The sequence below is a fragment of the Perca fluviatilis genome, chromosome 18 (assembly GCF_010015445.1).
Source record: "Perca fluviatilis chromosome 18, GENO_Pfluv_1.0, whole genome shotgun sequence".
NCBI lineage: Eukaryota > Metazoa > Chordata > Actinopteri > Perciformes > Percidae > Perca > Perca fluviatilis.
In genome coordinates, this window is record NC_053129.1 from 21,527,932 (window position 1) to 21,543,809 (window position 15,878).

A 15,878-nucleotide genomic window follows, 5' to 3' on the forward strand; every position below is an offset into this window, starting at 1 on the left:
ACATACTATACTATGACTTTTTATGACATACTATACAATGACTTTTTATGACAATATATCATGACATTTTAAATACATTTATGACATACTATACAATGACTTTTATGACATACTATACAATGACTTTTTATGACTTTTATGACATACTATACAATTACTTTTTTATCATATACTATGACTTTTTTATGACATATTATAATATGACTTTTTATGACATATTATAATATGACTTTTTCATGACTATAACTTTTCGTTGACATAGTATACTTGAGTTTTTTATGACATACTATACCATTATTTTTTATGACTTTTTTATGATATACTATACTACGACTTTTTATGCCTTTGTGACATACTATACTATGACTTTTTTATGACATTTCTTGACATACTATGATATGACTTTTTCACGACATAATATACTATAACTTTTTTACGACATACTATACCGTGACTTTTTATGACATTTTTATGACATACTATACTATGGCTTATTTTATGACTTTTTATGATATACTAGACTATGACTTTTTTATGACCTATTATACTCCGACTTTTTATGACATACTATACTATGACTATTAATATGCCTTTTTTGACTTACTATACAATTATTTTTTGTGACTTTTTTATGACATAGTACACTATGATTTTTTATGACATACTATGACTATTAATATGCCTTTTTTACTACTATACAATATTTAATCTTCAATACATATTATACGGAGAAAAAAAAATGACCTTGCTCTTTGACTTTTTTATGACATAGTACACTATGACTTTTTATGACTTTTTGACATACTATACTTTTATTACTTTTTATTACTTTTCTATGATATATTATACTATGACCTTTTTATGACATACTATACTATCATTTTTTATGACATTTTTATGTCATACTATACTATGACTTTTCATTACATTTTCATGACATACTATACAATGACTTTTAATGACATACTATACAATGACTTTTTATGACATACTATACCATGACTTTTCATTACTTTTTTATGACATACTATACAATGACTTTTAATGACTTTTTTTATGACATACTATACTATGGCTTAATGAGATTTTATACCATACTATACTGCAACTTGTTTATGACACACTATACCAGGGGTTCTTAAAGTTGTAATGACTGTGTCAATTTAAGGAGCCAGCATGTGATCAAGGGCCACACAGGAAAACTAAATATCTTCTCCATCTTTCTTCCACATTAAACTTCCAAGTTGTCCACCAAAATCACTAACTTTAACTAACAGCACTAGCATTGATGACAGAACATGATTTCTGAGCAGAACAGCATATTATTGTGGTAATTGTCTGTGGGTTTATAACTACAAGTGACCCCTTTATTCCCGTTTAGTATTCCTGTGATGAATTGTTAATATTAAAATATTGATTATAGCCGATTTAACAATCTCAAACATGTTGTCCATGGAATTCAGTTTATTTTAAATTGCCAAAAGAGACAAAAAATAAATAATGCACACATTTCAACAGATATATAAACACAAATTAATTGTAAAAACAGGCAAGTTTAGTGCAAACAATAACTCTGTAATTGGTGAAACACAGAATTACAAACAAAGACTGCAACACAAATGAGGTCAAGCACAGGCAAATTTGAAAGGGAGTAACGGACACTGCAAACAACGCCATCTGATATGGAGATAAAGCCAGAGTTTAGAGAATCAACCCCAGACCCCCTTTCACCACTCCACTCAAGTGCACTTTAATCATATTCCCATAAAAGTATCTTTACATTATCTGTCATGTTAAAGATAGCAGGGTTTGTGATTTTGAGAGCTAGTCATGCCAACACACATGACCTCTGTGGTCAGTTATCACAATCATGCATGCATATTGACATACAAGTCTACAGTTTGGTAGTAGAAAACAGTAATGACCTTGAAGTAATTCTTGCTTTAAAATACATTTTAACCAGACTTAGTCAATTGATATTTCCAAATATTTTTTTTTCTCCTATTCTCTTTTTTGAAATAATTATTTTCAAATATTGTTTGACCCAAGTCTGACTTTGTTGCTTTGATTGATTTGAACATTTGAACATTGCAGTTTAAATAAATCCTGTAGAACATTTGTTAATTATGAATTAATTTTGAATTCATCTTGTTCTGTCTCATTGTATTTCATTAGGAAAATAGACATCTTTATTTTTGTTTCTTCAGTATTACTCTTGAAGTGTGCAAAGACTGCAAGAGCTATGATAGTTTAAAAAACAAAGGTAACGCTTTGCTTTAATCCCCCCACTCAGCATAAGCAGTATAAACATTGATTAAATGTACTTTAAAGCACCTATAAGTATGTATTAATGTATTGTCAACAACTATAACTCCTCATGTGGGTACCCATTGGTGGAGGCTGGTGTATAAACATATAATTAATAATAATATATTAAAACACAGGTGTATTATATAATTGTTGACAAATACTCTACATTATTGTAGATTAATAAACACTTAAAATGTCCTTATTACTACTTACAATATATATATATAGTTATGGTTTATACAGTAAACCCTTTGTTAAATATGTATATATTGCTTATGAATGCTAAAAAGAGGGGTTAGAGCAAAGTGTTAGCAAACATATTTTTCATTTGTTCCCTATTAACATAAATCAACAGCAGACATTGTAGCAGTAATTGGGAGATCTTAATAGCATCACTTGAAATGGATGTCCATGCAATCGTCTGACCACTAACCCAACATTCTGATTTAACTTAATAAATAAATCAAAGGTTGTTACATAAAGAAACATTATGTAACATTGCTTGAAAAGAATAACAATATTAAGGGTTACACTTTGTGGCAAATGATTGCTTTTTAGTCAGTTCAAGGATGGAGTCCAGATACTGAGTATTAGATGTGTTAAGCTTGCTGCAGATTGGATAGAGGATTAGACAGTTAGTGTTTCTCATGACTTTGGGGGAATGGAGGGGGGGAATGAAGTAATTTTAGGTGGTTTCTGCCTCTCTCTGCAGAGCGAAGGTGGAAGGTGGCAAGCTGTTTGTAACGATCAGAATGGATTTGAGAGGAGAAAATAATGAAATTGGACTTCCAAAGTGCCTTCTCCTCTCTTCCTGTGGGTGAGACTTCACCTACTGGTTCTGGTTTGCACACACAAGCCAGCATCTTCCCTCTGCGTCTCTCCCATTCACCCATCCATCCATCCGTCCAAATATCGGGCTGGCCACCCCCCTCCCTGTCTTCCCAGCAGCCTCTTAGGCCCCCAGCAGCTTCTTGACAAGGTAGCCCGGCATGCTGTAGAGGAAGAGGCCCAGCATGACGAGCAGCAGCAGGGCCAGCACTATCTTGATGATAAGCCACTTGTAGCGGTTGCACACCAGGTAGCGAATGGCTTTCAGCGGACTAACCAAAGGAAGGTGGTGTCTGGGCGACTAGAGGGAGGGATGGAGGTTTTAGGAAAAGGGAAGGAAAAAAAAAAAAATAAAGGATTTGGTGACAAAGGCATGGCGGTTAGATGGAGGAGTGAGTTAATGAAGGGGGAGTGATGTTTGATGGAGAAAGAGGAGAGAGAAATGGGATGAAACATGGGAGGAGTAAAAGAGAGAGAGAGAGAAAGTTGGCATTAGTGGTTAGATAGCTGCGCTCCATTCATAAGTTACCACAGCATGCTCACATTTACATTTCTATCAATATAATGTGTCAGAGGACCAAAAGATCACAACATAGGCACAATGAATATGTTGATAAAAATGGATGGATGGATGATTGAGCAACAGCTCCAACAACAGTAGTACTTTTACATGCAAATTAGAGTCCTATAGTTTGGTTTTATTCATATTCAGGATGGAACATAAGAAACCTAGTTATCCTCATCCTGTATGATTACTACATTATTCAGTTTTTATTGAGGTGCAGTCTTTATCACTATTAGACTTTCACTTATTGTTGTCCTCACCACATAATCCAATATTTATTTCAATTACTTTTTATGTTTTATGTTTTAATGTTTTAACTTACAATGCACATAAATAAAGCAATTGAGATATGTGACTTACAGTTAAAGTTTAAAAAAATAAAACTTGCCTCACAGCTCACAATATTTCATACAGTGTTTTGTATGATATCTGGATGCCAATGAGGATCTGTTGTTTTGTGGTCTGGACAAGTCAGTGTAATTAAATTCATAATAATTCACTCATATTTAATGAATATTGTGTTATATTGTCAATGCACAGTATTTTTAATCCTCACACGTCCAACTCTATAATCATGACAGTGAACGCTTGCCTAAAAGCCGCCCAGCGTGTTTCCATACCAAACAGTTGGTCACTTATAAGATGTGTAATGGCACTTGGTGGCAAAAGACACTGGCTTGCACAAAACGTTTGAGAAAGATTCAGCAAAAAAAAAGACTATTCTGTAGCTGAGACCGGAGACAACAGAGGAGAGCCAGAAAAGGAGAGAAAACAAAGAAACTGAGTTTTGGCAGGACAGGAGAGGAGGATCTACAGGTAGTACAGGAGAATCCAGGAAGCAAAGGAGTTAAATTTAAACAGAGAAGCAGAGACAGCGAGGAAGGGGCAGAGGCTACCAGCGCGTCAGACCCCCAGCATCTTCTTGACCAGGTAGCCAGGGATTGAGTAGAGGAAGAGGCCCAGCATGAGCAGCAGCAGTATCACTCCCAGCACCTTGAGGATTAGCCAGCGGTAGTTGTGCCAGATGAAGTAACGAATGGACTTCAGAGGGCCCAGAAACCACATAAGACTGGTGTCCGGGCGGCTTTGCGGAAGGAGGTAGAGAGAGGGAGGGGAGAAAAGAAGGAATGCATATGGAGGCAAAAACAGGGAGAAAGGGGGAGTCACACGCACAAAGGAGGGGAGGGGAGAGACAGAGGGAGACAGTTGAAGAGATGGTAGGAGGAGAAACAATGGCGAAAGTGTAACAGTGGCCTTTTGACAGCGCAAAAAGCAGAGATAGGGTCAAACAAGACATAATCACATCTTTATCACATATAAAGTCCTGATTGATGGTGATTTGGAACATTTGATTCGCTGCTTTTTGCACTGTGAGAATGAATTTTTTGAAGAGTAGATTTAAGGGACAGCCATGTCTGTGTCACACAACCGTTCTCAAATGTTATTAGTGAAACAAGTGTTTGTGAGAGTTAGATTCTACATATATTCTGAATAAATAACAATATCTTACTTTGGTTTTTCCAGTGGATCAGGCTCATTTCGTCCCAGTCCTACAGGACATTTCTCCGCCTCCTCTGCTGTCACCAGATGAAGCTCAGCTTCTACCTTACCCTGCAATGACAACATGTGATACATGTGATATAAGAAAATTCATATAAATCCATCAGCTAGACGCCTTGAGTATACGAATACTCTAGATCTAGTTCCCTGTTCTGTATGTATAGATTAATGCAATGGTTTCCAATCTTCTTTGGACCCCTCAGATTTATCTCGGAACCCTGGTAGTTCCTGCCACCCAGGTTGGGTACCACTGAATTATTAAAACATACAGTGTTTTCTTGGAAAGATTTCCATAGAAAGGTTTGCTTTAACCTGCTTTGTAATGAGCGTTTTCTAAGTGTTTTATTTCATAATTTTATTTACTTTCTGCTTTCATGGCTCTTTCTTTACTTAAATTCTTCTTCATACTGTTTTTGTTTCAGCTTTAACTCCGTTGGAGGTAGCTTTCTTACTGCTGCTAAAAGATGATGATTTCCTATGTGGTGCCAAACTGCAGTTGTAACTTTGCTCAGTATTTCATGACTGACTCACCGTGAGCTCCATCTCATCGTTCTCATCGCGCGCTACAAACGGCCACCAGCCCTTGACTCTCTTTTGTTTGAAGATAGAAATGGTGGGCAGCTCCTGCTCATTTTGGATCATGTCAAGGGAACACTGCTTGGCTGTCTTGGCACCACGAGGGAACCGGTTTAGGTCCAACTCAATAGCACCTGGGAGTGGTGTAAGTCAAAGACATTAAGGATGGTGATACTTTTTTTTGGTGGTAAATCAGATGGAAAGTTCTGCCATTGTTCCCATCAGTGCTCACCCAGGAAGTCATCGGCAGAGAAGTGGTCGGCATCCCAGACCTGCAGCGTGAGGCGAGGCGGGATCTTATATTCAGTCTCATCCCAGGAGAACATGGACTCTTTCTTAGAGATGACGATCTTCTCCTCAGCCATGAGGTAATCGAAGGGGAAGACAAAGCGCCAGTTAAAGTTGCCCTCACCAGTCAGGGAGTGATAGTGCACATCGGTGTCCTGCTTGTCCTCCTGCTGTCCTTTCAGCCATCTGTGGGAAGAACCATAGAGATCAGAGTTAGGTTGACCTTAAGGATCATGGTTAGGATATGTGGATAGATTTAGTTTTTTTTATTTTGTCAGACATGCACTTCTAAGGTCTTACAAGTAGGAAATTGCAATTGTCTGTCAGTTACAGAAAATTAATTTGGCTAATTTAAAAAAAAGAGCATAGGACATTGTTAAATGTACCAGTCTGCCAACAAGAGAGATGATGCTAATAGGTCAAAATCAAAACACATAATGTGGCTCCCCAAAAGCAAATCAGATTAATACATGTGTGTGTCAGATAATGTCAACAATGTTGTGGAACCATAGATAAAAAAATCTGATTTGATGTGGGAGATTCACATTATTTTCAAAGCCATGCATACACAAAGCTTGCAAAAATGCAATGAAATTTATCTGATATTTTCCTTAAAAAAGTCTAACTTTTAGTGTGTAGATGCAGACAGCAGAATATCAAAGACTATGAGGTCAGTCTGTGCCAGCTGGGGCTCTTTCATTTACAGTAGAGTGAGACTGAGGAGCAGTATGGGAGCTGCACTCTCAGTTCTCAAAACGCAACACTTAAAACATCTCAGTGAATAGTCAAAGGGAATGTGCTTTGATTTGATAACTGAGATGCTGGCACTGGCATAAATTAGGCTGGGGTTAAGGTGAGAGTTTTTGCTTGGCTACAAAAGACACAATGGCCCTCATTTATCATTCTTGCGTAGAAACGGGCGTATATGTCGGCGTAAGATTATGCTTACACTCCTCTCACCGCCTGATTTATGAAGCTGTGCGTACCTTTGAAATCCAGGTGTACGCAATACCTGCCCTTGATAAATGCCGCGGCTGAAAACGATCGTCATTAGAATAACACGCCCCAATATATTCTCGGTTTTGAGGCCTCGCCCCTACAATTTACGACATGGCGAGACGTAATCCGGCTGAGAAGCGGCACTTTTCAGAGGTGGAGATTGAAACCCTGATATCTCCGGTTCATTTGCACTAACGTGTGTACTATTTGTCAGCCTGAAAACTGTTATTAAAGGCTGTAGAAAGAATGCGGAATGGAAAGAGATCACTGATGCGGTCAACAGTGTTGCCGAAGTAAATCGGACTCCAGCTGAAGTTTAGCCTATTTAATTTATACATCCTTGACACATTTTTCTATAGTCCTAATAGTAATATACAGGCTTCTATTGCAATCTATTAAGCCTACATGTAGGTGTACTTTTATTTAAATAAACACACGGTAGCGGAGTTTATGCAGTGTCTTTTATTTTACTCGTGTTTTTTTTTTCATGAGTCGGAACGAGGCAACAGCTGAGGGAGAGCGCGCGTCCTCCGCCCCCCCCCCTGCTGGACCCGGTCTCCTGACAGCAGAGGGGCTGGAAAAATAAGCCGAAATAACTCGGTCAATGGCAGAAATAAATCATTCACTTGAAAGAGAAACAAAAACCTGAGGAATAAATAAAAATGTTGTGCATCGTCATGTTTCCTGTATTGAATATCATTGCCAAACATAACACTATAGGCTACCTTTTAAAAGCGAGGAATAATATCCTGTCTCCTTCGTATAGCCCCCAGTTGGGGCTGTTCTGGACACTGCTCTCCGGGCATCGGGTCATCTGGCTCTATCGCTACATTTATGGCACCGTGTTTTCCTGCGCGATGTTGAACAGAACCCCCCCAGGCTAAAACAATGTTGCAGACCGGCGCATAGAGGTCTTCTTTTAGTTTGTCAGTGCGTTTTGTGGTGTTAGGAATTGTTTTTCTGCGCATTTCCGCACTAACTCAAAACGTGCGTACATGTACGCCACCTCCTGAGCTGGCGTAGGATTTGAGCGTGCCGTACGCCAACGTCCATATTGATAAATCTCAAAGTCACCGTGGTTTTGGGTGTACGCCAGGTGTACGCTGGAAATTTGGTGTACGCACTTTTGATAAATGAGGGCCAATGTCACTAAAAAATGCCTGATCTCAACTGAATCATAACTACTGTATCACAACATTGGATCCATCTGAAACAACCCCATCATTTTTTGCTTTACTCAATAAAGGTTCTTGATTTCTACGAATATTTTATCATACACCAAGTATTTAGGGTTGTTTGAGGATGGCACCCTGTTTGTTAGCACACATTTACAGGTGACACCAAGTCAGTTGAGGTAAAAGTAAGTTTGGTTAGGAGATGCAGGAGTGAGGAGGCTCCGCAAAACACTGACAATAATAACTTTAATTCATTAAATTAATAACAGGAGTAAAATATGATAAGACCTTTTTCATTTTAGAAATTTTACATCTAACTGCAAGAAAAGCACAAATAAAAAGTACAATTAAAATCATTAATAATGGCCGCATTTAGGCATCTATTCCAAGGAGCTGGTATTATTGTGCATGCTGGGACTCTTAATGGATTAAGACATTATTAATGTGAATAAATACACCTGTGCTATTTCTATCACAGATGTATGGTCACATTACACGTCCATCCTGTAAATATTTGCTATTTCCATATACTATAATGTAGTTCATAGGGAACATTAATTCAGGCATGCATTCCCTGTTCACATTATTTTTTGAAGTTCAATGTGAGGCAGTTTTATTGGCTGTAAAGCTAATGTAACTGCACAACTCAAAATGTCTGCCATGAAAAAGGTCCAGTATTAGGACCAGTCTGCAACATGACAATGTTATCAAAAACATTGGAGCTCTGTCGTACCCCCATGCATGTTCTTTACTTATATACATGCAAGAGGCTCCGAATACCTTAAAATCAAATGACCAAAATCTTTAGTCTTCACATAAAAGTAATTTCAAGGAAGATCTAAAATACAGCACCAAACCACAAACAAAAAATAAAGCAAAAAATCCCCCTTCGTTTAAAAGCCCTGCCAACCTTAAAGTTCACTCTTGACTTTGGGAATAGTAGTCTGACAAAAAAATAAAAAATAATAATAATACAAAAAATAGTAGATTAACAAAATAAAAAATAAAATAGTAGTTTAACAAAATAAAATATAAAATAGTAGTTTAATATAATACAATAAAATATTAGGTTGACAAAAAAGAAAATAGTAGTTTAACAAAAACATTCTGGTTTAACAAACAGAAAAAAGAAAAGAAAATAGAATAGAATTTTAACAAAAGAAAATAGTAGTTTGACAAAAAAGAAAATGGCAGTAATGATGATGGAGATGTTCAAAATATCTATTCCTCTAAGCAACTTTATGTCTGTGTTAGCTCAGAGATTTCTGGGTTCCAAGGACATGAATGAACTTCAAATATCAGCATATCTGTGGATTGTTTTGGCATTTATATGACTATATGATTATGATTGTACTTAACAAGTTGTTTATGTGGTTTGGTCCTGACAAAACAAATTTTTCATTTGGCAAAAGTTGTCAGCGTGCTATTTGGAGACTGTAAGACAAGCGAGGTTACGTGCTGGATGGAGAGTTGACAGACAGGAAGTGGGAAAGGGAGGAAAGAAATAACTCCAGGGCTTCAGGAGGGAGGAAGGGAGGTAGTTGTACGAGCCATGCGGTGGAATCGTGTGTTTACCCCCTGACATAGATGTCAGACATCTTCTCTCCTGTCATGAAAGCATCGTCCTCTAGAATTACGTCATCAGTGTTCCAAATAACAACACGAAGCTCAAAGCTAGACAGCAGCAGAGCATTGACCGGAGGAGAGAGAGAGGACGACAGACAGACAGACAGGAGACACACCACAAACACAAAAACGCACACAGAAAAAAATGGAAAAAAAATAAAAATGGTTAACTGCAAAAAAAAAAATCCACACACAGCTCACACCCACAGGACGAGGCTTGGTCGCCGCGTCCCGCTGTACCTACCCCCTGACAAATATGTCACTGGACTTTTCCCCAGTGAAGTAATCATCGTCCTCCAGTATTACTTCGTCTGTATTCCAAATAATCACCCTGAGCTCATATCTGGTAAGGGGGGGAGGAAGGAACACACAGTTGGACTTACATTTGCCAGTAAATGGAGAGCTAACTAGTCAAACAGACTCACCATAATTTAACCTGAGGATAAAGCAACGTAGTCTGTTGGAAAAGCTGAAGAAGTTTAGACACTTCAAATGCAATTAACAAATATATTTCCCAATAAATCAGAATTGGATTTATAGTTTTTTTATAATCAGAAAACATACTCAAAGTGATGTTTGTCTTATTTGCTCCAGCCTGGGCCTACCTCTTTGGTTTACGTGGTGATATGTCTATTGCAGGTCCAGGAGCAGGCATGTCCATAGGAAACATATCCACCCACATCTCAATACGGCCCTTTGAACGCACAGAGAAAAATATACACTTTAACTCTCATTTCAATCTGTTTCATGAATCCAGATGAGCGTGGCTCTTTTCTACCTGTTCAATGCCGGGTTTGTCAGGGTTCAGCAGGGGCCTGGTCTCCACGTGTTCAGGGACGAGCTTCCAGCCCACCCTTGGGATCTCCTCCCAGTGGTTCAGCACCGTCAGAGCCAAATGCTCCTCAGTCTGCTTCTTCAGACCTGGGATATTGACACAAACACAAGAAGATAAAGAGAGAAAGGGAAGGCAAAATACTTGAATTGGAAACAAGCCAATTCAGGCATTTATAGCCTAATCTTAATGTAAACAAATGTGACTATTTCTAAGATTATTGGCAACACCCGATGACATTGTTTATTTGATTAGCACAGCCTCAGTAGAAGACCAAATGTAGTCGGAAATTCTGTGGCAAAAGCAAAAGCTTACTGTGAAGATTATTGAGCATTAAGCTGGATCTGTTTGATTATGTAAGGGAAATTGTGTTTTTTAAGTACAAGACAGGAACAGGGTGGGTGAAAAGACAACAATCTCTTTGCCACAAAAAGCAACAAAGATTACAGTAAATGTACTCATAACTTGGAAAAGCACTGATACTACTTTGAAATCAGAGACTACTAATCACTTGTATATGGTATTACATTGGTATCACATTTATTATGATGTTTAATCCTATGTAGGACTTTCACATTATCTCACAGTTTTAGGAGAAACATGCAGCCATACCATTTTCATCCTCGATCTCTGTAGGTCCCTGGAAAATTCGATTGGCCACCTTGACTTTCCCTCCCGGCCCATAATGAGGTCCATCGATCTTGCCGTCCTTACAGAGCTTGGCCAGGATCTGACTGGGCTTCATAGGGTCCCGCCAAACATTGTATCCATGGCTGACATCAATAGATAACAAAGAGGTAATTGATAAAGTAACTGATAAACAGAATTCTAAATGCAAGACATTGTTGTTCTTTTTAGATGCCTACGCAATATAACGTGAGACTGTAACATTTCTGTAGAAAAGTAGATTTAGTTAAGAGGTGTTGGGTTTCATATGGTGACATTGTAACTACACCAATAACTAAAACATGTAGAGGATAAAACACATAGATACTCACACAGAATAGTTGGATGAGATGCCGCAGGTGGCTCTGTATTTGCTGTAGAAACGATTCTCCAAGTCAATCTTTGTCTCTCCGATCAGGTCGTCAGTGCCGACCAGGTCCCAGTCGTACACAGACACTGTTAGCATGGACTCCATGGGGAATCTGGCCTCAATGTCAAACGATCTGAGCACAGTCAAGTGGAGGATAAATTGAATAAGCTGAGAAGAAAAACTGAGTGCAAATGTGAACAGATTCAGGCTCGTTCAGAATAATTTTGATGGCAAACCAAACTAAATGAAGAGTATCTTTCTCTGAACTTACTTTCCAAATACAGGATTGAGCTGTTTGGAAATGTAGTTCTCTTTATCCTTGATCTCTGACTTGCCCAGCTTGATGACAACGTATGGATCAGCCTTCCCATTGATATCAGCAGGATGAAGATCTGTAGCCTGAAACAGAACAGAACAAACTCAGAGAAATATATATTAGTTTATGTTTATTATGATGTGTTTTAACAGCAGTATAGCTTTAAATGATAAAGAGGTCACTCACCCTGACAACATAGACACGGACAAGGACGTTGATTGGATCGTTACGTGGAATGCTCTGGAACATGCCCATACTAGGATCGAATCCTGTCTCTCTCGTGATCTCCTCCGACAGAGGTAGCTTGTACATACATAAGGATCCCTGGGTCACAGAAAGAAAACAGGTTTAAATAAAAAACAAGTGTATTTTTGCTCTATAACCTACGTTCTGTCAGCTAGTGTAGGCTGGAACGTACTTGTTTTTACGCAGTGTTTTCTCACCTTGAATCTGCCAACAATCCTGTCGTCATCCAGAGTGCGTTCGTCGTCATCCCCAGCCTTTCCTCTGTACAAGTTGAAAGTGTGGAGCCAGTCTTCAAAGTTGCCAAACTCACTATCCAGCTCCTTGTCGTACACCTGCATAGGTCAACGACGGATTGAGTTTGTATCTGCATGTATATTATTTTCTACTGCTGCGAGTATGTGAATGACAATAGTCACCATCAGCTCGTCCACTCTTGCTTTAACCGTTCGTTTCTCAGAGCCGTCTGCAGCGTGACCCTTCTTCTTGTCCTTGGAGCTCTTCTTCTCTTTGCTCTTTTCCTTTGTCTTGGAGCCTTTCAGAAGAAGGTCATCAGGTTTTATATCTGATTGGAGGGGTGATTGGAAGTGGAGGTGGACAAAGTAGGGCTGGAGTCATGAAGAGGGGTGGCAGGGTCAAACATGAAAGCTGACAGATGTGTTTATCAGGGAATTAAGTTTCCCTAAACTCATGTTGTGAATGCGGTCAAATGTTGTTGTACGGAAGAAAGGCACTCCAAGAACCAAAAACATCACAAACTGTTTACATTTTTCAGAGTAACTTAATTCCACCTGAAAACCTTGTTTTTGGGGACTTCCATTGATGTAACTTCTCACCTTGGTGCAGTGATGTACAGGTGGACCCTGTGACATCACTGTTGTGTGTGCTCACAGGTGCAAAAAAAGTACACTTATGACACTTATGACGCCCATCTAAACCCATCAGGAATGCTTAAATGTAGTTTAAATTTTACAACTATTTCACAAACACTCTAAATCCAACTACTACTAAATACACTATTAAATAACAATGTATGTAAGTAAGCATGTTAGTGTAGATGTAGGTTAATTCAGTGAGTCTGATCAGCCAGCTTTCATGTGTATTTTAGAGCTGGGAGGTCATGCTGATGAAAGAAATGGCCATGAATATGACAACGTTCGACTCATGTTCAAAGCGTAGATGAAGGATGAATCCGTGGGAGCAAAGAGACGAAGAGCAGGAAGCACATAATGATATTTCTTCTGCATGCTTTATGCTAAGACTCACATCTCAGACAAAAGCTGTGTCTGAAATCACTCCCTCACTCCCTCACTCCCTCACTCACTACTCCCTTTACAATAAACACTCTGTACTTTACTCCATAGTGAGTAAGTAAATTGAGATTTCGGACATTTATGAGTCATTGTAATTTTGAGTCATTACTGATGACTGATGAATGTGTCGTATTGCATTGTTGTTAAAATAATGTATGCCTTGTTCCAGGTCCATACTACATACTGATTCTTAGCTGGTTTTTAGTATTTAAAAATGTGTAAAAAAAAAAGAAAGAAAGTAAAGCAGTCAGTATGCTGTTGATGGACACTATTCTCCCACAATGCAATGCACAAAGGAAATGGAGAAGGAGTATACTATAACGATTAGTAAGTAGTACATACGGTATAGAATTAGTATGTTGTATGGATTTGGGACACAGCTGTAGTATACAAGTAATGGACACCACTATTTTCTATTGTGGGAATTTTTAAGGACAATATACAGAGCATCATTTCCACACTCAAATAAAATGGAGGAAAGTAAATATAGTGCACTACACAGTATAGTAAATAGGGAGTGATTTTAGACTTTCCTATTAGTATAGCTCAAAACAAATTTCTCTCTGCCATCTCAGGCAGTGCAGTTGACAAAACAACATAATTTTCAACAATCTTAAAACAACCGAGTGAAACTAGTCAGGAATTTGTCTACAGTTGCAGAATCCCAACCTAAAATCCAAAAACGGTGACATTTGCGTGCACTGGCAGGCAGCCTGGCTGATTTGGTGAAGTTTAATACCTGCTGCCTCTGCAGCTATCTCCAGGTCCTCTCTCTCCTCTGCCTCTGCCTGAGCCACGTCCTGGGCTCTGAGCGTCTGGAAAACCAGGCAAGAAAATGTTGCCAGAGGGCATTAACAAAAACACGTGTAGATGTAAATAGAATATCCTAGAATAGAATAGACAAACCTCCTTCAATGTCTCTATTGAAGCAAAATATTTGGACCACCAGTCCAGCACTCTCTCATTGGTCTCGTCCTCTTCCTCCACTCCTCCCTTCTTTTTCTTCTTCTTCTTCTTTTTCTCTTTGTCACTCTCCTCCTCAGTCTGTTGAAACAGTAAAAACATGTGATTCTCAGTATCTGCAATTTTATTCACAATGAGGCACCAGTTAACTTCAGCACATATTTTCATTGCCAAATTTCTACAGAAACGATTACTTACCATGTCAACTTTTACAACAGCGTCAGACATCTATGATGGGGGCGTTACATAAAACAACACAATGGTTTATTACACAATGGATGACGCAGGTAGAATGGCACATGTACAGAGGCAGGTAAAAAGGCTGGACATAAAGCAGTGCTACTATTTACATATATAAACACAAACGTTTTCCAATAGAAATTAGAAGGCAATGCTTGACAGTGCATGAACTCAAAGAAAAGCTTACAGCGTCTAACTTGACAACCGTGTCCATCTTTCGGACCGAAGGCTCTGCGTCCATGTTGACGATGATGTCACCTGCGGGGCGAGAGAGGGTGCGAGAGGAAAGGCTGGGTGAGGAGCGAGGCTGGAAGCCGCCATTGGTAAGGACCATGTAGCCATTCATTAGCTTAGCTGGAGTGAGGGCGAAGTGCAAAGACAGCAGGCGGCAGGAGAGGACAGGACAGCCAAGGACATGCAAGAGAGGAAAAAAAGATAACAGATGGAGAGAGGACACAGGTATGAAAAGTTGGTCAGGGCAGAAAGCAAGCAGAGAAATCAGCTAAGTAAATAAAGAATGAAAGCTCATTCTTTAGTGACCAGAGAGCTGATTGACTAGAGACCTGAATCAGAAGTATTTTAATTGAATTCTTAGTTTGTTTTAACCTTGATGTACATGATCCTGTTGTTGTCTAAACCTTCCAGGAGCCTTGTCCATCTGGCATTTCAAAGGTTAAAACAAAGTCTACAACATTATTTCAGCCATGTTTGGTTCATTCCTGAGACTATCTTGCAGAGCCACCGCCACTGTGTCCGGAGCTTAACGCTGCCCAAGACGATTGTGATTGGTTTAAAGAAAAGCAAACAACCCAGAGAGTTTTTTCCCTGATCCTAGAATGTATATGTCGTGTATAGTAGCCAGATCTTACTCCACAGCACTGTGGAGATAGGTCCGGCAATGCGAGACTGGTCTGAGTGTAAAGTGTTTAAATAAAAAGCTTTCTTTCTCTAGCAAGGCATTGGAAAACAACAATATGATTGTCACTGGAGAGATGCACCGTCCTCGAA

At 38.8% G+C, this 15,878-nt stretch overlaps 1 protein-coding gene across 11 annotated transcripts in view; it reads right to left on the bottom strand.

Moving 5' to 3' along the window:
* Nucleotides 1–15,878, bottom strand: part of otofa (otoferlin a) — an 86,704-nt gene that overhangs the window by 2,562 nt on the left and 68,264 nt on the right. For 2 of the 11 annotated variants that reach the window (XM_039782258.1, XM_039782257.1), the window contains exons 31-46: nucleotides 15,058–15,224; nucleotides 14,829–14,858; nucleotides 14,574–14,711; nucleotides 14,407–14,482; nucleotides 12,774–12,919; nucleotides 12,555–12,689; nucleotides 12,298–12,435; nucleotides 12,067–12,194; nucleotides 11,758–11,928; nucleotides 11,372–11,532; nucleotides 10,706–10,848; nucleotides 10,533–10,621; nucleotides 9,877–9,975; nucleotides 6,072–6,313; nucleotides 5,795–5,973; nucleotides 5,214–5,314 (exon numbers count right to left, since the gene is read on the bottom strand). In XM_039782258.1, the coding sequence (XP_039638192.1) occupies nucleotides 5,214–5,314; nucleotides 5,795–5,973; nucleotides 6,072–6,313; nucleotides 9,877–9,975; nucleotides 10,533–10,621; nucleotides 10,706–10,848; nucleotides 11,372–11,532; nucleotides 11,758–11,928; nucleotides 12,067–12,194; nucleotides 12,298–12,435; nucleotides 12,555–12,689; nucleotides 12,774–12,919; nucleotides 14,407–14,482; nucleotides 14,574–14,711; nucleotides 14,829–14,858; nucleotides 15,058–15,224 (2,143 nt within the window). Of the gene's footprint in view, nucleotides 1–1,452; nucleotides 3,440–4,599; nucleotides 4,788–5,213; nucleotides 5,315–5,794; nucleotides 5,974–6,071; nucleotides 6,314–9,876; nucleotides 9,976–10,171; nucleotides 10,271–10,532; nucleotides 10,622–10,705; nucleotides 10,849–11,371; nucleotides 11,533–11,757; nucleotides 11,929–12,066; nucleotides 12,195–12,297; nucleotides 12,436–12,554; nucleotides 12,690–12,773; nucleotides 12,920–14,406; nucleotides 14,483–14,573; nucleotides 14,712–14,828; nucleotides 14,859–15,057; nucleotides 15,225–15,878 lie in introns of those variants that run through there. The other 9 variants (XM_039782267.1, XM_039782265.1, XM_039782259.1 and 6 more) reach the window with 9 other exon arrangements.